The sequence below is a fragment of the Anticarsia gemmatalis genome, chromosome 26 (assembly GCF_050436995.1).
Source record: "Anticarsia gemmatalis isolate Benzon Research Colony breed Stoneville strain chromosome 26, ilAntGemm2 primary, whole genome shotgun sequence".
Classification (NCBI taxonomy): domain Eukaryota; kingdom Metazoa; phylum Arthropoda; class Insecta; order Lepidoptera; family Erebidae; genus Anticarsia; species Anticarsia gemmatalis.
The window spans coordinates 7,787,664-7,812,546 of record NC_134770.1 but is presented as its reverse complement, the minus strand read 5'-3'; the positions used below and the strand labels follow the sequence as shown (position 1 = coordinate 7,812,546).

The window sequence follows — 24,883 nt, the reverse complement described above, 5'->3', positions numbered from 1 at the left end:
TAAAAGTCGTGTATCCTACCCAATATGTATAGTTAGAGCAAATGTACGAAAATAACTGTCTTTTGATAGGCTAACCAGCACTTAACCAGAAGATTTCGAAAAGTTCCCGTAAGTCGTATAATTTCACGCTATTTATTACCCACTATATGTTCGTAACTGCCAAAGCGAGAGAGCAGGCTTTATCTAATTCCTGAATAAAATCCTGTGCTTATTTAAACCCCGTTTGTGATTCAAAGGTACAAAATAAAAGGAACAAGACCTTTTTAACATATACGCTTTAATTCAATTTTATGCTGATTACACAAATGAGCTTTATGTAAGTACGTAATATCAAAGTCACCTTTTTCGAATTATAGAACAATTTACAACCTTATCATTTTATCGATTGGGCTTATTTTACAATGACTGACATGAAGTTATCGTAACCTGAAATACGATTTCATCAACCTGTCACAAAATTATTATAATAATATTTGATTATTAATAAGAAAATAAAATTATTAATAATGTCTGAAATAATTATTATTCAAAAAACAGGTTGATGAAATCTCGAAGATTAATAATAATTTTATTTATAACAATATATTTAAATGATTTGAAAATATTTTTTTTTTCAAGATGTGGCTCGTTCAAATTTCGGAAATAATTAATAATTTCAAATACTTACATAAATATTATTAATAATTACATAAAATAATTACCACATCTTTTATCATAATTTTAAACTGACGATTATTACCGAAGTTTTAACATTGACTTGTTTAATTAATTAATTATTTTTAATTATCTTATTCATATTGACAATATGTTTTGAACATTCGATTAGCACTTACGACTAAATGACCAAGCTCATATTTTTTATAAAAATCAATATAAACCAGCAACATTAATTTGCAACAGAAATATAATATAAAATATTATTATTCAATATTTTTACAAGAGGCCTTCATAATAATTGATAAATAAAATAATTAAATTAAAATTGATGGATTTTAATTACTTATGTATAATTAAATTAAAATTGATGGATTTTAATTACTTATGTATAATTAAATATTATTATGAACGCAAAGCCTCAATGACGATAAAATTCAACTCCAAATAATATGGCTCTTAAGACTAAAAAGTTCGTTTTTATAATTTTTATTCTAATTTGGCAATATTTAAAGTGATATTTTAATCTCAAAATGGCGTAAAAGTATAAGGCACGGTTTTAATATTTTACTAAATTTACTTAAATGTAGAAAGGACGTCAACCCAGCTAATTTTTATTATCTAAATGGTTAGTTAGTCGCGAAATAAACATTTGCTTTTGGCACTTTTTTCTTAATGAAATTAAAAACTAATTAATTAAAGACGAAAAGATATTTCATCGATTGATATGTCTTAATAATTGGATTTATAAACAAAGGAAAAAACGGAAATAAAAGGTTAAAATAAAACAAAAACAATTATTATTAGGTTTTTTATTTTTATTCGAAATGTAACAATAGTTTTTTTTTGTAAATATAAAATCGTATTTTGTCATTGGATGGATTCTCAAATTTGGGAAACCAATAATAATGAATTGACAATCAGTCAACGTTTGAGTAATCTTTGTGATTGTTACAAGTTCGACGCAAAGAAAATAAAATAGAAAATAATTAAGTATCATAATAACTTAAAATATAAAATTAATAAACTTTGGCATGTGTATTATGACCGATTAAATTTTGGGGCTGAATGCAATTAATGTAAAAAATACAATTAGGTACATATATTATTTACATAGAATCAAGATGAACATAAATTAAAAATTAATTGAACTTATTTTTATTGTCAGTTCGCGCTTCGAGTATTATTATTTCTTATTTACATCGTAAAAATGCAGAGAAAAAGTAACTTACGAGTAAAAATTTACAAAATAATAATAATAACTGTAAATATGTATACAGTTTTTGTAAAAAATTACAATTTACAGTTTTATAAATGACAGTCATTCAGTATTTGACACATTACGTTATGGGGTCGTATCGTATAGTAGTTTTTTTATTAATTCAAAATCATTAAGACGATATTTTGGTAAATCATTAAAAAATATTATTTAAAACACAAAATAAAATGAAATTACATCAAGTAATTTCGAAAAAATATACAAAGAAATACCTTTTTAAAAATACCAAAATCCGTCAGGAACAACTTTTTAGGTTTCGAAAACCATTTTTTAACAATAAAAATGTACGTCAACATTTTCTAGAGAACAATTTTAATTAAAAAACGACGACAGGAGAAAATTCAAAATTTTTCCCGATCAATAATTATTTTGTTTTTTTCAAAAATCGTATTTTTAACAATAATAATTATCTTAAAAACTTAATTACGAGAGATCCTTTTATGGAATCAATAAAATTTGGATTCGCATATAAGTTATGTCCGACAGTTTGTTTATTACAAAACGAAAATGGGCACAACAATATTGATGTGACAACGAGAGAGTAAAAAAGTAATCCAGCGGATTCAATCTTACAAAGTGAAATGTTTTAATACTTTTAAGATGAACTGTCTCGTCTGAAGAGTTTCGTAAAAGCTCCAAACTGTCGAACAACACTAGATCCAGCCTTTAAAAGAAATTAAAAATGAATAAAATCGTAACTTTATCATCTAATGTATTACCTAAAAATGATTTTACAATTGGACATTGAAAAAATCATATTTTTTGTTCGTCTATGTCGTTTGGACGTATTACCTATTACAATATTGATAAGTCAGTCGAACATTTTAATACAACCTGACTAGCCCAAATACTAATTTAGGCTAAATGTCATTTCTATCTATCAATGGACACTAATATCGTTTCATAGTTCGTTCATGTATCACATTCAATTATTTTAAATCTATCTACAATTTTATCTAGTCCATTTATTTACACGGTTCACTTCACTTTCACTTTACACTCATAGCCGACTTTATTTAACGTCACTTTACACTTGAGTCACTTTACACTGTCACTTTAGAGTTTAGACAACGTGTGTTTCGCTTCTTTTATTGTATGATTCATCGATGGTGACGTTTTGTTTCTTGTTTTCTTTTTTGATGGTCCCGTATTGTGGGACATCTGACGTGAGATTCTGTACAGTGAGGATCTGGCTGGAGTTTTGCGGTGTACTAGATGAGATGGGGCTACCATACTGGTTGCCATATTTGTGGCGAGATGGATCCTTTAATATCGACTGCGGTTGCTTCGGAGCGGGCGTTTGAGTGAGATGCTGAAACAAAGGCTTTTGTTAGATACGGATTATGATTAATTTCTGTAGCCTTGCTATGGATAATAGCTATGTTCATTATTAATAAATTCTATAGAGCAAATTGTATTTGCTTCTAATAAGATGGCGATCTTATTAGAAAGCTAAACTATTCGAAATTATTAATTGCTGTGGTCATGTTTTTGTAATGGGTTAAAGAAGTCATCTTTTCAATGAAGAATGTTATACTGTTTCACCTACAGGTCATTTTAGGGTCAATTCTCAAGCAAAATCACGAACAAACAATTGTATAGTTAACGATTTCTAAGATAGTATTAATTTCTTTTTATTGTTAAATATTTACAAAACTTTATGAAACTGAAACTAGACGTCTAATGACACAAAGCTTTTCAGATCACGATCCGATTGAAAGGGCAAAACTAATTTATATTTGAACTGAAACTTTTGATAAATGATAAACATCTGTTACATGAAAACTTTCAGAGACCGTCTGAATATTTTTATTAATAAAATATTTATTTTATTTCTTTGATCTTGAAATCGTTTATAATGATTTTAAAATATAACAATGATTTTTAATGCATTATTTTGAGGGATAAATTATATCAGACTGTAATAATGTAATTAATGTCGGAATGTGGAATGTATATAATATTATTAAAAAATATTTTAATATGGTTTCCAAAATATAGGTCAAATTATTATTAATCAGATATGATTTTGATTATATCCTACTAATAGTATTATTAATTGGAAATTATTTTGAATAGATATATGAATATTTGTTAGTCTACCACGCTTTATATTTAAAATAGAAATATGGACGAAATACGCCTAATAAAATAATTTTAAACTAAAAAAGTCCTTTTATAAAAACTCATCATGAATTCCAATATTGTAAAAGTCACCTTGACTTCAATTAATTAGAAAAACCTCATCTACATAAAATTGCAGGTGTCGTCAACTCTCGTGACTTATAGTTAAATAAACCACACATTTTTAAAATTAGTTTTTATATTAACTTAGCTGGATAAGCCGCCATTTTGTTATTTAATTTAAACATTTCGAAAGATAAGATGGAGTGCGTTTAGGTTATTAAGAATTACTTGACTTTTGCGGATAAGCACTGTAAAGTAGCATTCGATATTTCAGCATTTCAGGAGTTAATTTCAAAACTAAAAAAAAACATTTAGTCTTATTTGACTGTATTCAATTATTTCCATGGTGACGTTCATCGTAATCGGTTCAACAGTTTAGTCGTGTATGCGTAAAAAAAAGAAAAACGAGTTAACAAATTGGTAGAACACAAGTCGAGACAAAGGATCAAAGTATTAAAGATTTACAAATTCAGAGGTCGCCTACTATTTTAATAAACTCCAATATAATTTTAGTCACGCGCAAATTTCTTACGGCATCCGCTCAATTACGTTGAAAGTAAAATGACAAAGTTTTAGCAAAAAGTTGTAATTTTAGAACCCATTGGAAACTTTTAGGGAGATTGAAATGCCCCGGATTTGAGACGAAACGGAAGATTGTTTGTTAATTAATCTTAATTATGAAACCGTTCATGCTTATTCCGGAATGACAAAAGTGTTGGAATCATGTTTTCTGGTATTTAGCCGAGTATTATCGGTTCTGGGAAATTAATTTCGTTTCCTTATTTTGTTATTACGATGTGATTTATATTTTGCTTTGGGAATGCGAATAAATTAAAATGTTTGAGTATACCTACTGTGTTGTTAGAGTGATGGAATATTTCTGCGATTTAGAAACTATTCCGCTGTATTACATTAAATCCTAATCAGTCAGCTGGATTATAAAAATAGTAGAGAAGTAAAAGGTGATTTAGTAAAAACTATTAAATATTGGGGTAAATGCAATGCAAGACTTAAAAAATGGCTATACCAGAACTCCTACTTTTTATCCGGTATAAGGCAATAGACTCGCCCCCTATTACACAGGACTGACATTATTAACGGCGAAACATGGGTGTGTTATACCGCTGCCTACACCTTTGACTATAACAAGACTGATATTACCTATGTACAAGTATGTATTTAATGAATTCGTTTAACGAATTTTATTGTATCATTTTTATTTTCTGTCCCTATAAGTAGAAAACTGGATTTTATGAGTGTATTTTATCAAAAGAAAATATGTATAAAAAATCTACTAGATGTACAAATAAATATCTTTATAAAAACAGATTCAGAAAGTACGCAGGGCAGTTAGTACAATACATTATGTATAATTCGACCGTCCATGAAAGTTTACCTTTCAGTGAGCGAAGCGGACCGTGTATTGTCCGTTCAACTATCGATCACAATTTGCCGAGGGTTACCTTAACAGCTTGGAAAGAGTATAAAATCATCCATTACAATTTATTTTAGATTTGTTGACTTCAAATGTATGGACAGTTATTTGGAGTTTCGTTTCCGTAAATGGTATTGATGAAAAACGAAATTTGGAAGTATAATATTTATTTTATTTGTCCAAAAAAGCAAGAGCGAATAATTTAAAACATGTTTAGTAGATTGCATAATAGTAATATTTCGAATACCCATTTTTCGTATTAAGTTCTTTTATCTCTGCCTACACTTATGGGGATAAGGTGTGATTTTATGTAAGTACGTACAATTTATTTGCACAAATATGGGTACGAAAACTAACAAACAAACTTAAGTAGCAAATACGTATGAGAATAATTCTGCCAAAAAGGTTTTAAGAAAACCTTTGACGATTTAAACTCTTTTCAACACATAATAATTATAATGCAATTGAAAATGAAAAGTTACGATTACGACTTTTTTTCCTTTATTTTTTTATTATTTCTTATTTTAAATTATATTATTTTATTTTATTCCTTTAATTACTTTTTTCCAATACTACAGCCAACTAACATCACCCCAAAATCATAATAACCTAACTCACAATTTGCCACAATCTACACATTGTCCGTTGTGCGTCCATCCGTCTATGAATTAATAACATTATACGACTACCGATGTTAAACCGACCGTACTCATTTACCCACCAATCATATTTAGTCACTGTTCTATTGAGCGATATTTTCTACGATTATTGAGTTGTGATTGTTTTGATGTATGGTTTAGTTAGTGAAATAATGATTTTTGGATTCAATAAATTTGTTAGTTACTGATTTTTGTTTTGATTTATGATTACCTACCTACTTTAGAACTATATCTTACTTCATCTTCGTGAAATTATTTCCCAAAGTAAAAATGAGGTGAGCTTGTATTTTTTACAAAAACATTTAAATGTCTGTCAGCTATAATTTCACTGCTAAAACGCTGGACCGATTTTTCCCATGGGGATGCGTCATGCGAGATAGGGATAGCAAAAAAACTCATAAAATAAGTCCAAAACGGAGAGAGAGAGAGAGAGATAATGTAATGAGATGTATACCTGTGCACAGTTCCCCTGGTGCAGTACAGTGACGTCAGGTGGGGGCACCGCGGCCATCTTGTCCATACGTTGACGCCTTAGAGTGCCACCAGCTGATTGTCTGTCTAAATATAAACAGAATATATTGTTTTAACTGCTATTATGATATAAATATACAAAAAATACTATTTTCTGTTGTCATTCCTGTCAGACACAAATGAGGGTTGTAGAAGTCTATGCAATATTTATGTCTATATAATAGAACATTTCAAAAAATATTTGAGTTATAATTTAAGTTTCCGTTTAAGACAATACTATAATCTTTTGTAGTAAGTAATTTAACAAAAAAGGAAAACCAATTAATCACCAAATATATGAATCCTGATTTTTTGTATCTACGTCTTTTGGTTAGACATTCTCGATTCAAGTTCATCACATAGTACTGACTACTATATTTTTTAAATACATTGAATGAGCAAAACCTATTTATCAAAAAAAAAATACAGTTTAAAGTCTATGTATGTACGTATGAAAAAATACAGTAAGACGATTATATACGAAAATATATCTCTGATGAAAACATGTGTAGTGGAAAATATAAAAGTGGTCTGTAATTTTATATTCCGTAGGGCAGATATAGGCAGTGTTTGAATCAAAATATCAAATTAAAGTGTGTACTTACCATCTAAAGCATAGCTGTGAGGCGGACTAGCCATGTGCGAGGGAGAGCCGGTAGAGAGGCCTCCGTTCATGAGGTGCGGCTTCGGCAGCGGCTGCCCGTACTGCTGCGGCGGGGTGGGGGTGCGGCCTTGTTGCTGGTAGGAGAAGTTCATTTAGCATAGTGAAGAATAGGTGGAAAAAATGGTGATAAATAAAATGTGAGAGAAAATTTGTGGTAAACTAAAAATTTTTTTTTTGATGTTCTATGTTGACAATTATAAATAAATTTAGCTCTTTACTGTTCCACTGCTGGGTTAGTTAACTACCGTAATGAGGGAGGGGCTAGGTCTGGTCAAATGCGGGTTGGGGATTTAAACACTTGATTTTAAGGTTAAACATTGATTGAATTATGAGTATTCGGAATGGATCTGTATACTTTTATATTTGAATGAATTATATAATTATTATTTCATTTTTCAATAAATAGTTAACTTTATTATTTCGTATATTGTTTTAAATCGGCATTTTTTTAATCACAGCATATTATAATAAGAATATATGTATGTGTTTAGAAGTATATAAGTATGTTTATCAATTATCTAGTTACATAATACAAGCTTTGTTTTGTTTGGAATTAGATGACCATGTGTCCAATCATACCTATTTATACTCAATAGTGGGCTAACGCAGTCTAAAATGAAAGTTCGAAAGTGTTTAATGCCATAATGAAGTTTATTTCTTACCTGTTGCAGATATTCTCCGATAAGTGGTGGGTAGGACAAGTATCTATCCGAAGACATGTTGTAATACGATCCGTCGAGAGGAGGCATCGGGCTGGGAGCCGGCACATAGTTCTGCTTACCTGTAGAAATATAATAGCTTTAATAACAGATCACGGGACTGTCCTTGTGGCGCAGTCGATAGTGTATCCGACTGCTAAACATGAGGTGTCGGGCTCGATTCCCGAGTTGTATAAATAAAAGTAATATTGATATTTTTGGTTTTTTTCTCAATAGCTCGGAGTTTGGTTACGTGCCCGGTAAATAGCAATAGGCCTTATTACATAGAAATAACATTGTTTTTGGGAAAATTTCATACGCCTTGAAGAAAACGTAAAGAAAAAGAACTGAGTGAGCGATCATATATTTTGGATGCTGCTATATCTCTTAATAATTTAAACAATATTTGTCCACTTACCAGCACTGCGTCCAAGAGTACTATGTCCACTAATATCCTTATGCCTATGAGGATGTGGCAAGGTCCTTGCATGTTCCGCATCATACACCGCATAGTTCGGTGGTGGGTAGTCCAGGGGAGGGGGGATGACCAACCCCTGGTCGTCCATGAGGAACGCGTCCGACGTCTGATGGGGGAAAGAGACCGGCTATAGATTGTGAAACAAAAGATAAGTGTTAGTAATCACGTTAAAATAACGTTAGTAATTTTGTTAGTGGTGGTTTTGAAATAACACTGGACAAATATTTGTGTCAGTATGATGATTTTTGTGGCACAGTGGTTAAGTATTAGCATCAGTCATGGGTTCGATTCCCATATAAAACAAATATAGGGGTTTCGGTTTGGTTGTACTTTTCAGTGTCAGTACATGTCAGTTTTATTGTATGTTTTTAAAAGTCCTCGCGACAAAAGAGTAAATTCTAAGTAAGGTAATTGACTAAGATAAGAATGCAGTTACCATAGTACAAGCTCTGCTTAGTTTGGATTCAAATGACCGTGTGTAAGTTATCCGAAGATCATTTTCAAAAGTTGAATATTTCAAGTAGGTTATTTTAAATGTGAACACAATGATATAAAATATTCTCAATTGAGTTCAGAATAATTTAAATATTAAAATGAAAATTGTTGAAATATTTTTTTGTATGTTCAAGTGCAATTATTATATCAGAATACATTGAAAACTCATGTCCGAATTTTATGAAAAATAAATTGTTTTTATAAAAAATATCAATAACAGACAACTAATGGAATATTGATAGTGTTTCATTTATTCAAAACTCAAGCTGTTTACATTAAAATGTGAGGTTTTAAATGAAATAACCTGTTGGGTATCTGAAAATATAATAGAGTTATTTTTTAACAATTCTAGTGTCCGAGTAAGTATTCTAAGTTTTTGCGGTTAACAAAATGTTATGATCAGTAATAAAAAAATCAAATCATGACCACTTTAAGGTTTTATAAAGTCATCTTATTAGTATTATAAATGAGAAAGTTTAGGTGAATGATTATTTCATTCATACCAAAACGCCATGGAACAAAGTCGCGGGCTAAAAGCTAGTTTGAAATCAAACTCTTATCAGACATAATAATTAACTTAATTTATAGACAGAAATGATTTAGATTTTAAGCAAATTCTAACACTATTCAAATAACAGACTCAAAGTACAACCATATACAAACGTTAGTATATATCGAAAAAAAAGTTGTTGTTTATTCTTTTTTCCCGATTTCGTCACATCAAACCATAACTTCAATTCGTTTAGATCAATGATAATAAATATTGTCATTTATAACTATCAATACCACAAAAGTCATCAACAACATCTTCTAATATATAAAATTCTCGCGTCACAGTTTTCGTTGCCATACTCCTCCGAAACGGCTTGACTGATTCTCATGAAATTTTGTGAGCATATTGAGTAAGTCAGGGAATCGATAACATCTATTTTTCATACGTCATAATTTAAAAAATTATATGGCAATACAACGTTTGCCGGGTCAGCTAGTTACACTATAAACAAAGAATCATTACAACATAAAAACAAGGGTACCTCCTTTTTTAAATCGATAAAAAATGTCTCAACTCACCTGACTCAACATATGTCTCGTCGGCATACTAGGCACTTCAGGTATGGGCGGAGGCTGTCTATCATCAGCGCCATCGTCTTGTGAGTACTCTGACTTCTCGGAGACCGAGCTCAGCGTCTCTCCCGTCATTGTGTCGTTGTATGAAGAGGGAGCGTACATCTCGATTGTAGCTGATTTGGAGGCCTGGCCAGCTTGTTCTGGAGAAATAATGGGGTTTTAGTTGAAGGTACTGTGTTTTCTGGTAAGGGTTTCCTTTCGGCAATGAGAAAGGAAGGCTTTGCTTCGATTTTTTTAGTTTTATGTTGTTCTAATGAAGGTTTGTGGTGTAAGTTATTTTTTTTATTAGCCCTTTATGTGTCCCACCGCTGGGCAAAGGAATGTAGCTTTCCCTCTTTCGTTCCAAAAACTATTATTATTATTAATGATTTATCTTCGAAAAAAATATATTTCTACTAATTTATTACTTTTTCAAGCCTTTTCTCAAATAAAGGACTCTACTGAAACCTACTCACTAATAAATAAAATTTCGTCCTCTAAAAAACGAAGAACTAAATGTAATTTTTCAATGGACTGAAATATATTGAAATTACTATCAATCAATTGAACTATAAAACAAGTAGTTGATAAACTTCATTTGACAAAAGCGTCAAAACGTCAACAGTTTTCGGAACACATTAATAAAACTTAAAAGTCCCGCTTAATATCTGTTCCATACATTACTTCCATACATTGGTTCCATACATTACTTCCATACACACTGTAATAATGAAGAATATAATGAAACTGGTACAAACAGGCCGATATTTATTGGTGTAATGAAAACCTTTTAATATTGAAGCTACGGAACCATTTCTGAGGTCTCTGTAGTTCGGGATTAATTAAAAACTGTTGTTTGCTATCTTATTAATGAAGTTAATATATTTTACGTTTAAACGAATATATTGTTCACATACAAACATCACGTCTTTTCCCATATGGGTAGGCAGAGACCAACCAACGCTACTTGGTACGATCCTTACTTAATTGTCACTAGAGCATATTAATTATGAAAATTACTAATTAGTTATAAAATATTTCTATATTTTTACTGTTTATTTAACAAAGTAAATATAATTGAGATCAAAATAAAAAGTTACGTTATTCTGTAAAATGAAACATACTATTCTATAGAGCACGAAAAGTTATAATTGCTGAAACTGAAATATTTTATAATAACTTAAATATATACACTGTAATCTGTAATAACACGCTCCAAAAATTATATAACAGAAATATTCTGAAAGCTTCAGGAGTCTTAATTAGATTGAAATTATCAATTTGGAAGAGTTATTTCGTCTCGAGGTGAACTTAATTATTATATGAAAACATAATTTATTTACAAGGTTATAATTAATATATTAATATATGAAATTATATATTTTTTATCCTTCACACTAGACAGAGAGTACAACTATACTATAATTTATAATATTTGAAAAATAATAAATATTTAATGTCTTTTAAAAAGGTCAGGTGCGTGGTACTCGTAAACGGCGGTCCCGTATGACAAGATGTATGGATGTGAATGAGGCAAGGGAAGTTTGTAAGGATCGTACCAAGTAGCGTTCTTTGGTATCTGCCTACTCCTATAGGAATAATGCGTGATTTTATGTATGTACGTAAGAAATAAATATTTAAAATCTTAATTTTTATTAACTAAAGATTGTCTTTACTTAATTAATTTAAAAGTTAGAAACAAACTATAAAGTTAATACTTTATCAATTGAGCTGAGACGCTTTTGTTTAGACTCAAACACTCCAAAGTTAATAATATCAAATTATTATAGTTTAACGATGATCACTTACTAAAATGAAAGTATATGAAATTTAATATCATTGCAAAACTAACTATAAAAATAATATTTAATTTTTAAACAAGTCTAAGCGATGCAAATTTTTGTGACCATGATTAGTATAACTCGATCGAAACGACGGGCAAAAAAATAAGGTATTGTAACCTAAAAATTCTCATCGAGTTTCAAACTCGTTTAGAAATTTATTATTATGCGTTCACACAACGATAATTTAAAAACTAAACTTTAGAAAATATCTTAAATTTACATTCTACATCACAGAAAGATAAAATCTATTTACACAACCAATAAAAACTACATAAAAAAAAAACAAAAAATAAGCTAAAAAACTCACCTTTCAATCTTCTAGACCTTCTTTTCAATACAAAGCATGCAACTAAAGCGGCATTGATGAGAACTAGTACAACGCCAGTAATGGATACGTAAATTACTACAGATTTAGAAACATCGGCAGTTTCCACGTGTTCCGTAGACACTACGTTCAGCTCTCCTACCTCAGATGAAGCTTTGGGAAAGGAGAAAATAAAAATAATTAGCAAATTAAAAAAAATGGCGAAATAAAAAATAATTGTTTTGAGTTGGTTTCAAATTTGTGTTGGTTGAATTTTAATTAATAAATAATGTGTATATTTTGTGTCTACTTTATAACTATAAGAATTATCGTATATTTAAGTATAATTATTCCAATAATTATTTACGTTCTTAGACTTACTCTATCACGGAAGTATTGAAAACATCTTAATAAACTAAATATTTTTATTGGATTTTCAGTAAATAAAATGTGTAAAATTCTTTTGTATTTATCGATGGAAGAACAAATATTGATTAAAATGTCATACCGAATTTAACGAACACGATTATAAATTACCACAGTATTCACTCAGTCTTAATTTGAAATGTTAAAATATTAATATTCTAAATCTTATTTTATAAGATTAATTATTTAGTTAAGCGTATAAAACGAATTATTGTTATAATAATAAAACGCCTCACGTGAGGTAATTAACGAAATAATGTATTTATAAGAATATATAATATATGTGCTGTAAATGCTGTGATATTTCAATTTATTTAGTGTAAATATAATTAAATATACTAGTACATTTAATCCAATAGTTCTACTGGGCACGGACATCTCCCGGATTGAGAGAGAGATTAAACCTTGAGGCCACCACGGTAACCAATTGCGGGTTGGGGATAAATTATAGTTTATTTGTGTTGTACAAAAACTATAGTTCAAATGTTATATAATTAATATTAAATGTATGATGAATGTAGATTAATTAATTTGTTGAAATATGTATATTTCACATTGTGTTTATAATACTCGTAATTAATGTAAGTAAGTAGGTATAGTATATTTTATTAATATTTATTTAAGAAAGATCTAGTCTTAAACAAATATTGTTATTAATTACTATTTTATATTTAATTTAATGAAATTATTTTACCTACTACCATATAACAATTAAACAAACTAAGAAAAATCTTAGCAAATGTTCTATAATTCACGTTTCATAGAAATAATATGTAACTTTGTTATATAATACCAATAAAGAGAAGACAGTTAAATAAAACTCATCTCATAATTTCAAGCGAAATATTGAGCATAACTTTTCAAACATAGAAACTGAAAAGCCTTTTTGTAGGTAGTATTCTCAACAGTACATTAAAAGCATATCTACCATTGAGTTGAAAGCACTTCAGTTTTCAGTTACAAAGAACGTCCATGAAATTATATTTCAGTCAAGGGCGTCATAGAAAGTTCACTGGAATTGCGACTCCGTTCCTTTTTTGTTTTGACGAAAAATTGTTTTTAAAAGTTAATTGTGAAATTTTAGTTAAATGTGTGTTATTGTTGATTCTGTGAATGTCAAATTGGATGTTAACTAAATAAAATATGAGGGTAGATGGAAATTAAATATGTATGGCGAATAAAAACGTATTTTTACAGTTTATATTAGTTTGCCGGCCACACCATTAAATTTGTATTTAAATAAAGTTGTTTTGCATTTTTTGTGTGTAATATTTTTTATTGTAATTTTGACATTTGCTATTGTTAACGTATATCTGCGAAATAACGCTAGTAAATTTTAGTTTATTCATGTGTGTAATAAAATAAGTTATAGTGAGATATGATGAAACTTTAGCTTATCATAAAAAGGTCGTATTTTAAATCAACTAATAATCGGACTGCAATCGTGGATATGTAAAATAATCTATAGTAAGGTATGATGAACCTTTAACCGATCATAAATAGGTCGTATTTTAAACTGAATAAAATAATTTCTATACATAAATTTGTGACTAAAGTGCAAAAACAAAAGTATTATACATCTAATAGTTAACGTTTGTGTAATGCAAAACAAAAAAAAAAAGTACATCTACAAATAGTTTACACAACACCAACATCAAATTCAAACCAACTCAAAATAAAAAACATAACCTGTAAAAAAGCACATTTACAAAACTACACGTAAACTTCAAAATATCAAACCTCTGATCCTCTTGTTGGTCCTTTTATGAAGACAGAATCCTATCAGCAGTACATTTAGTAATATTAAAGCAGTGCCTACAATCGTGCCCGTTATTATGAACACTCCGGGCACGTTGTAGTTGTATTCCTCTGATGATGATTGTACTGATGATGGGATCATGTCTGTTGCGTGGAAATAGAGTTTTTGTTTGGTTATTTAATTTTTTTTTCGGGGGAAAACTACGTTATAATGTGTTTTAGTGGGAGTTTGTCATAGCTTTAGTTATTTGTAAGGCTCTATTTCGAAAATTCAGAAAGCCTTATTAGTATTGTTTATAGATAAAATTATATGCCAATTTAAGTTGTAATCTTTATAATTTTCATGTCGGAGCGTAAATTTTTGACTAAATTCAATGATATCTCTTAAAAAAGTTATTGCTATTATATTAAAAGTTTAGGTAACGTTATTAACAATCACAAATATTATATAGTTTAACGTTAGTGTAAACGATAACAATAAGAATTTATTAATTTTCACTACAAAAATCAGTAAAGTTAAACATTCAGGCAATGTTGTACTTAACATTGCCTACCACAACTTTGCCGTAACACTACAAAATAACACTATTATTTTATAACGTAGTTTTCATAACGATAACATCAAAACTTCAAATATAGTTTCGGGAATCGAACCCTCGAGTCGAATTCACAAAACAATTCTCACCAAAAATTTTATCAGATTGAGAATTACTTCTTATAAAAGTTGAGTAGAATATTAATTAAAACTTACTCAGTGTGGTTACTTTGGTGTCATCAGGCCTGTATTTGCTTTGGCCTATTTTGTTGATAGCCATTACTGAGAACACATAGTCTGTGTTTCTATCAAGACCACCGATCGTGAATGTTGTTGCATTTCTCGGGATCACATCTTCGTATTTGTACGATTCTTCGTAGATTCTCCTGGAAAGAAATGTTGTGATGAAATGATGGTAAGATTTATGATTTATCTACTTGAATAACTTCATCTACATACTAAGAATACGCTATTGAATCGTCAACTTTTTATGCATCAGTTGTCAACTTTTTATGCATGTTCGAAAGTACTAAGAGACAAAATCTTTGAAATTTCTATATTCGCATTTTTTTTTCAGTAAGTCATTAAGTTATTAGGCAAAGCGTTTGCCATTGGTGTTTACCGCAAAATTTAACCTAAAAACTTTTGAAAATATTCATACAAAAAATGGAAACACTCAATTACATTTTTTATACTCTCTGTCGGACCTAGGAATCGAACCTGAGGTCTTGTGATCTCTAGTGTCATACACTACCATCGCGATATGTATATGGTTTGAATTAGTTATAAAAAACACTATCCATTGCAAAGAAATTGGACATATAATTAAGTAACATATATTTACCTGTATCGGACTCTAAACCAGGACGGTAGACCACCATCAAAACCTGGCACCCATTGTAACGTCACCGTGTTGTGTGTCACGTTCGACACTATTAGTGATATCACTTGATCTGAAATTAAAAGTAAAGTTGTAACAAACCGAAAATAAAAAGTTAAATTTTGTTGATTAACTTGAATACGTTAAATAAGAAAAATAACAATATCAATAAAAGCTTTGTTAATTAATTTTCAACACGTAGAATTATTCATAATCTTCAATTAACAACAATATTAGAACTAAGTTTAAATAATAATCAATGAATGGTTTTATTCATCTTTTAAATAAAAAATCCAATCTTTAGAAATCACCAACATGATAAGTTAATTTGCGCTCATTATTAGAAAAAAAACTTCGAAAACACAAAATTCGACCTTTGAACAAGTAATAATAGCTGTAATTATCCACTTCATTAACTTATGCGTTTCTATAATAAAGGTAAAATATAAATATTTCTCAACGTTAATTATTGAAAAATACCACTAATATTAGTACCAAAATCACTCACCAGGAGCGCTAGTAATATCCAACTTGACCGACGTAGTAGAAAAACCCAAATCGTTTCTTGCCCCGCATTCATATGACCCGTAATCGGATGAAGACACATCATTTATAAGTAAAATAGACGTATAAGTGACTGCATCTAACTTGTGGTACTCGGCAAAGTATTTCGTTGAAGTGTTCACTGGCAACTTTGCCCCGTTCTTTGACCAGGTGAAATTGGGTGCGGGGGCCGATTTGCATCTGAAAAGAGAGAGAGTATTAGGTTCGTGTGTAATTATTTTTTTGGGTACGAAACAGCAAAGTATTTTTAAAATTGTAGTTGAGCTTTGGTTAAGTTGAATGTGGTTCTTGGTAATTGATTATGATAAAGTATTTAACGTTTCAACTTGTATTGTAACAGTTTTTCCTATGTGTTATATAAATAAATAAAACACTTGTATTTAATTTACACAATTTCAAATGATACGTCAAAAATGTGAAAAAAATGTGTATATTTTTTGTACATTTTACTTTATTCGAAAAAAATCCTACAAAATGCTAACAACTAACTTGTTTTGTGAATTGTTTCTTTGTAAACCATTGGGTATCGTCATCTACAATAATCTCATAAAGTACACAATTACACAGCCCAAGTTATTTTTTACTATCAGAAGCAAGAACTAAATTTATTTTTTGTGTTTCCGTCTTTCCAAGAGAAGAGACCCTTGCCCAGCCGAGAGATGGCTAGCCTAGCACACCCTCAATAGCAATACATTACTATAATTAACTACCACTAAACTCCATTACACAAATCCCTAGCTTAAAACTAACATATAAATCAAACATTAGCTTATCTGATACATTAATACAGCAATATACACAGGTGCACTAAATTTAACAACCGAGGATTAATTAATTAACAGCAAATTCTAAACTTGATTAAATGCACTTGAATCTCTCCCTGAGGCGTGATGAATATAATTGCTATGATATTAACTTGATATGGGCTTTCCGTTTGAGAAGCGAATAGTCTAGATTGACTATTTAAACACTTGACTTCATTTAGAAGTTAAAGATTTAAAAGTTTTGCCTTGACTATTAATCGAAATGTCAGGCAAACCACGCATGTTTCCGCAACCGTAAAGTTATAGGAAACGATTTTTGAGTTTCTAAATATACTTTATGACTTTGATTTCGCTATTAAAACATATAATAGTTTGTATATCATTACGGTGCACGCCGTTGTGTTGAATTTGGATATATAATCATTTTTATTTCAAAGGAACTTAAATTGGTCGGTACAGAAACCAGAAGAACTACCAAAATAAATTTTCTTGATTCTTCATTTTATTGGTTAAAATCATCAATATGTATTGAAGTTATGAAAAAACGATGTTTTATTGACTAGAAAGAGCGGTCAAAAAACGAAGAACACCTTCAAAATATCACAAATCTACTAAATTTAATTTCGATGTGTCTGGAAAAGTATTCTAAATTAGTAACAACTATCTACTTACTTGCAAGTCAACCTCCCAACTTGCCCAACGTTGGAAGCGGACTTCATCAAACTGGGCGAGCTGTCCAACTCAGGCTTGAACTTGACAACCAACATCACGCTCTCTTTAGCCTCACTGCCTATACCATTGTCCACAATACACTTGAAGTTGCCCACATCTTCTCTCTTCGCTTGTTTTATGAGTAAAAAGCTGGTGGAGTTTCGAGGCTCGAAGGTGACGTGGTTCGGGTTAATTTTGTAGCCTTTGCGCTCCCAGCGGAAGTTATCTGCTGTTAAAGGGTTGCCTGTAAAGAAGGGTTTATGTAGAAACGCTTGAGTTAAATGTTCATTAATAATTATATTTTTATTTGTTGATGGCTAAAAAATAATCCAAAATTGTATATTTGTTTCTTTTTATATTCTTATGTCTTTTTAAATTAGTGATAGTTTTTACAGATGACAAAATTTTGCGAAGAAACTTGAATGATGGATAAATTTGAATGTAGAAAAATTATTTATAAATGAGTCCTGTCCAAGATTTTTAGCTCTACACTAGCATCTGAAGCTATACTGAAAGTTGGTGAGAATATACGTTTAGTAATGTGTTGATTTTTAAATAAAAAAAAATACTGAAAATACAATATAACCTCGTTAAAAACGTAATACACTTTTTGTCCTAAATATTTTTGTTCCACGTAGCTACAGTCGCGAGCAAAAACTAGTTCTTTCACATGTCTTTAAGTAGAGAAGTTGTTTGAATAAATAAATAAAATATAGTAAATACAAAATATTCTTACCAGTGGCAGTGCACGATAGAATGGCGTCCTGATTTGGATTAGTGATATCTAGCTGTGACACCGCCTTGATGCTTGCCGGATCTGTATACAAATTATATTGATTTAATATCGTATGTCATGCATGCAATTATTTATAGCTAGTATAAGACTGTAGTTAAGCAAAGTGTCCTTGAAATGAGTTGTACGTCGGTACATTGAATACGCTAAACAATTTGTGTGTAATTTGCAAACGTATTAGCTACTTTAAAAAATCAAAAACATTTAGACATGAGACTATTTGGTGAAGTAGTGTTTCCAAACTTTAAGCTACTACTAAGATTTTTCCAATAGCACCTTAGATGACCCTGGAATTAACCTTCGAGATTGGTAATCACATAACCAAATTTAATTCAATCCAAGTTAAAAACATGATTTTAGAACACATTTGACATACGAAAACAGGTCTTTAAACCCGTATTTGCCTATATCAGTATTAAAGCTTATTAGATCATTAATAAATACCTATATTCCTTTACAATAAACCCAAATAATACCTTTCTAAAAATCCCAATCGAAATAAAACAAGTATTCTTCAATAAAATAACATAACAGTATCATAACATTTTATTCTAGAAGCGTATCTATAAAACGCTCCCGTTGCATAGAATTTCCATTTTCCTTTGTAAGTGCAGCCTCACAGAATCACTTAAATGAATTAACGAGAAGATGTAATTAACCTGAGAACGTCTTTAGCAGGAAATTTGTAGGGTAGATATGGTTGTGCTTTTTATGAAGCGAAAAAAATGCAAAAAATGTTTGAGTTATGGTTGATTATGATATTTTCGAAGAAGGTACCAATAATGAAAAAAAAGGTACTTTTAAATACTGTCGTTAAAATACGCAAAAAATAATTCATAGCAATACGAAACAGTTTACTAAACAAAATAGCACAAATCAAATTGCAATTATTCTGTTATGAATTAATGTTAAAAAAAGGAAAATATTGAGATGTTTTTTTACATCACTACTTCTATGTTATTATTCTATCAAAGACTTCGTTAAAGATGTTTTTCCAATTTAAAAGATTTTTTTATATCACAATTCCATATTTTATAATGTTACGCCAAAATGACAGTTGGACAATAGAGAGAATTTTCAAAAACATTAACAATAATTTATTATAGACACAACTATATATTTTTTACTTAAAATTGGATTAGGCATTTGTCTCTCACCTCACCTGGTGGTAAATGATGATGAAGACGAGTATGACTATTCAACAGACACTCACTTCTGCTTGTATAAAAACGATTTTTTACAAAAAAATCCTTGTCTTGCAAAATATTCCGCCATGGTATCCCTACTTCCATTAGTAAAGGAACCAAAAGGTTTTTAATTCGTGACTCCTTTTATAAGATCGATACTGTAAGTGCACCATTGATATTTTACTAGTTTAGTTTTAATATTACTTATTTATAGTACCTTTTCTTAGAGCTTCAGAACTACTTTAACGGAGAAGAAAATAGGATGCACTATAGGTATTAACTATATTCTTTATAATAGCAGCTAAATATAAACTACATTGCTAACGAAAAACTTAATAAATTATTCTGAGAAACTTCCTAATTAAGCCGAGAATCGAACTCAAGATTCGCTCTCAAGACTTTTACAGACTAGCAAAAAGCATCATATTCTTACGCGTGGATATTAGGGGGCTAATGACGTCACGTTTGTAGTACATTAACTACAACATGACGTCATGCGACTTTTTAACACAATAATTCGCCTTAATTATTTTAATTTGTACAAAAAGGGAAAACATGTATGATAATTTTTCACAATCTACCAGACGTACAAAAAAATTGACATTATCCCTATTGGTGAAACTACCATTAAAATTAACTCCCTAAACTAATCAACACTATCTATACTAATATTATAATCTATACTAATATTATAAAGCTGAAGAGTTTGTTTGTTTGAACGCGCTAATCTCAGGAACTACTGGTGCGACTTGAAAACATATTTTACTGTTAGATAGCCTATTTATCGAGGAAGGCTATAGGCTATATAACATCACGCTACGTAGCAACGAAAAATGTTACAAAAACGGGGAAGACTCTGACCCGTTCACTCTTATGTGACGCAAGCGAAATTGCGCGGGTCAGCGTTTATTATAAAAACTAGTAAATAAATATATAATATAATGTACTTACAATGCACAGACACACTGATATTAGCAACGGCAGCTCCTTGTGAGTTGACGGCCTCGCACGTGTAGATGCCGGCGTCGTGACGAGTGAGCTTCGTCATGTTCAACATGCTGCCTTCTGAGATGATGCGGTCGTCTAGATAAACAAGAAAGTAAATTGGTTATATTTATATGTATAAAAGTTATAGAATTATGATTTTTGGTTGTGATATAGAGTTATTGATATGTTCAAAATTAGTTTTTTTGTATAAAGTTAGTGATAGAAAAAGTGAGCTTTTTTCGTTTTTGCTAGCAGTGGTAAATATGCGACTGCCACGCAAGTGGTCGAAGGTTCGTATCCGAGGCAACACACCAATGACTTATCGAAGTGATAAATGTGTGTATAAGAAATAATTATATCTTGGTCCACCGGTGAAAGAATACATCGCGATGCATGCTTGAGAGTTCTTTACAACCTGCAATTATTATTGTTTAGCGAGGTCGACTAAGGCCTAACCACTCCCTCATTCCGAGAGGGGACCCTTGTCCAGCAGTAAAAAAAAGATTTTTACAATGTTCTTTCTAAAATTGTCTTTATCTGAAGTCTATGATATTCACGCCTAACTACTGTCATTTTCAAAAACATTTTCTTTCCATTTATTAATATTAAAACATATCTAAACAGCACTACGTCAGTTTCACAAAACATTCATACATTTTGATAACATTAGCACACACGTTGAATATTTGATAGCATTGTGTATATATGTATATTTGAGGCCTTTATTCTCATTGTAAACTCAATAGCCCGCATGCATACTTGTTAGTTAAACAGAGTTTGTTTCTAAACGATTTAGGAGGATTTTACATTATCGCGGTTTATTACGGTACATTAAAGCCTAAAAAACATTTATTTTCTTTCAGTGAGTTAAAGAACACATTTATAAAGGACACGTAAAGTCTCCAATCAGCACTTGACCAGCGTGGTGGACTTGAGGCTACACTCCTTTCTAGCTCAGGAGGAGACATTAAAAAAATGTGTTCGTTAAAACGTCAAATAAACGAAAAAAAATTATACGATGACGTTAGTATCTAAGTGGTTTAAATGATTATAATGGCACTTTCAGTATGTAAAGTATCGTTGGATTTGAATATGGTATTTGGATTGAATTAAATTTGACTTCAAGTTTCTAATAAAACTTATTATTTACTACTACAGATACACAAAGTATGTTATACTAAAAATATGCATCCGTGTCGACGTGAACTTCAAATGAATGTACTCAAGAAAATCGGCATTCAACAAAAAAACAAGGTTTAAATCAGCAACATATTGTACTGTAGATAATTATCGGAATTTAACCGGATCGTGTGTTAACAGTAAATGTATACCATCTCTCACGTTGCTCAAACAACGTCTAAACGATACCGCTACTTTGTACAACGAAACAATGCTAAATATCTGTAGTACAGTTTATTTAACTCTGTGAAGCTTACAGATTATTATCTATAAGTATGTATTTAGAATTCTGTAGGTGTGTAAATCTTTCAGTTTTTTAAATTTTATAATAATTTGTTCAACCATTTAGTTGTGAAGTAGATAGACTTTTTGCTTACTACTTTCTTTTAATATTAAGTTTCAGCGTAAGTCTATCTCGCTTTTACGATAAAATTACTGAATTGACATATTTTTTTTCAGGTCATTGAATACTATCTTGTCACCTAGGTTCTTGTAAAAGCCACTAATAGACCCTTTAAGACAACCGATCAAGACCAAGTGCTAATTAATTGCAGGTGTAAACGCGAAATACTCGATTAATATAAGAGATTTAATACATCAAAAAAATCCTACACATACAAACATAAATACACACTTTTGTCCCATAGGGATAGGTAGACAAAAGAAAACTCCTATTATATTGATTTTATAAGCAGTTTATCGAATAATAAACTAAACACAACTCTACACTCTAATACTTTGCGATTTCACTAAATTAATTATCTACACATTATAAACACACAGTTAATAATATTTAAACTAAATATTTAACAAATTGATTGAACGTGTAATAGGTATTTGAATTTCAGTAAATTCTATTAAACTATAGTAATTAGAAATATTCACGTTTTGATAACATGATTGCTATTTTGAACGGCTCTAAATTAATTTCTCGATCACTTGTAGGGTATAACTAAAATACTGAAATTGTGATTACGATATTTAAATTTCAACTACGTAGGTAAATTAGTATTTATCTAGATTTTGAAATTAAATATTTTTTGTTCGACGGCCTCCGTGGCGCAATGGTTAAGGTGGTCGACGGTCGGGTTCGATTCCCACACGGAACAATTATTTGTGCGATCGACAAATAGTTTATTCGCGTCTGGTTGATTTTTGTGTACGTTGTTTGTATGTAAAATTAAATATTTATCATACAACGAAGATTTATCAAGTTATTTTTCAAATCATAAATTATAACGCTACTTGAAAAAATACTTTCTATTTTGCAACACACGGGCATCGAATCCATCACTAGCGCATGAATAAATAATAAACAAATACATAGCAGCAAAAGTATACATTTTTAATACTTCTGTAACTGGCATGTGAATTAAATTTAAATAATATAATATTTTGTTTTCGTATACAAAAAGTTAATTTTCCAATACGAACGTTTGTTTTCATATAAATATGTAGAGTATGTTAAATTTCATATTGAAATTATATCCTGTATTTTAAAACTTAATATCTGTTTCAGCATTCCTGTATAATATGAAAATTATTGTATTAATGTGTTCGCGAAATTATAATGTTGATATATCAAAAATATTCAGCGGTGTTGCCATTTACCTTATGATTTAAATTTTCAGTGTAAATTATTAAGTTAAGGATTGTATGAAATGGGAATCGAACTGAAGAATCATTATCATATCGTTATTCTTTATACTTGGAACACTGTAATAAACTGAATATTTGAAAATCAGTATTTTTATATTTTCAGGGTAAAGTAATAAGTTAATTGCAGAAACCGGGAATTGAAACTGAAAATATCTATAATACCGTATATTACTTGGAATATTGTATTAAGAACAATATCAAAAAAATGTGATAATTAAGCTACGAGCTTCTCAAAATGTTTATACTGCAAATACCGGTATATTGAGGCGCCCATAGCCAGTTGCGCTCACCGGTCGGTAAGCGATCTGTGTGTTAAGCAACCCTTGGCGCGGTCATTCCATAGATGGGTGACCGCATAGTGGTATTTGAGCTGGGCGTCTCTTTGCTTCGGAGGGCACGTAAAAACTCGGTCCCGGCTGTTGTCTACTAAGATAACAGTCGTTAAGCCATGTCAATGGCCTCTCGGGCGGCTTGATCAACTTTGACACTAGGTTGACCACTAACCATACGACAAACAACAAACAACCGGTATAATGTGGCGGAGTATAGAGGGACAGACAGCTTTGGAAAGTTGAAAGAGTTTTTGCTTAGTTCGGGCTCGAGCCTGCGACCACTTGCGTGGTAATCAACTTATACCACTCGGCTATCACTGCTATTACAACTAAACACATAAAAGATAGCAACTAAAATATTTCACTTACTTCCAGTACTATACGAAGACAATGTAATAGGCAGCCCGTCTTTGGTCCAAGTGTAGGTTATACTGCCAGGATTGCCGTCAGCTCTCAGGACTATGATGAGGGGCTCGTTCTCAACCCCTACTGTCGTGTACGGGGTGGTTTCGTCGAATATTGGCGAGTCTGTGAAAAAGAAGTAATGTTATTTGCTTTGATAGAAGAAGAAAGTCTTTTGATTTGGTTAAATTACGAGAGGTACTGTAAAACCTGGTGTTATATAGTCAGATGAATATCAGCTTCAAATTTTTGTGTGATTTCAAAAAAAGCTTTTAGAAAAAATTACACTTATAGTAAGTGTAATTTTTCTCCTTCTATTTTGTATTCTACCCATTTACTATAAAGAGAGTTGAAGCTGTGTAGGGTACATCCAAATTTTGTAAACCAAAAAT

At 30.4% G+C, this 24,883-nt stretch overlaps 1 protein-coding gene across 2 annotated transcripts in view; it reads right to left on the bottom strand.

The window, feature by feature from the left end:
• Positions 1-257: 257 nt before the first annotated feature.
• The window catches only part of sns (nephrin adhesion molecule sticks and stones), a 279,269-nt gene continuing 254,643 nt past the window's right edge, over positions 258-24,883 (bottom strand). The window contains exons 16-29 of one of the 2 annotated variants that reach the window (XM_076131563.1): positions 24,459-24,617; positions 20,884-21,015; positions 18,689-18,769; positions 17,914-18,196; positions 16,422-16,657; positions 15,878-15,986; positions 15,250-15,419; positions 12,318-12,488; positions 10,131-10,327; positions 8,505-8,691; positions 8,051-8,169; positions 7,330-7,462; positions 6,669-6,772; positions 258-3,245 (exon numbers count right to left, since the gene is read on the bottom strand). In XM_076131563.1, coding sequence (XP_075987678.1) covers positions 2,997-3,245; positions 6,669-6,772; positions 7,330-7,462; positions 8,051-8,169; positions 8,505-8,691; positions 10,131-10,327; positions 12,318-12,488; positions 15,250-15,419; positions 15,878-15,986; positions 16,422-16,657; positions 17,914-18,196; positions 18,689-18,769; positions 20,884-21,015; positions 24,459-24,617 — 2,330 coding nt within the window. In that variant the 3' untranslated portion in view covers positions 258-2,996. The remainder of the gene's footprint in view (positions 3,246-6,668; positions 6,773-7,329; positions 7,463-8,050; positions 8,170-8,504; positions 8,692-10,130; positions 10,328-12,317; positions 12,489-15,249; positions 15,420-15,877; positions 15,987-16,421; positions 16,658-17,913; positions 18,197-18,688; positions 18,770-20,883; positions 21,016-24,458; positions 24,618-24,883) is intronic. The other variant, XM_076131564.1, reaches the window with a different exon arrangement.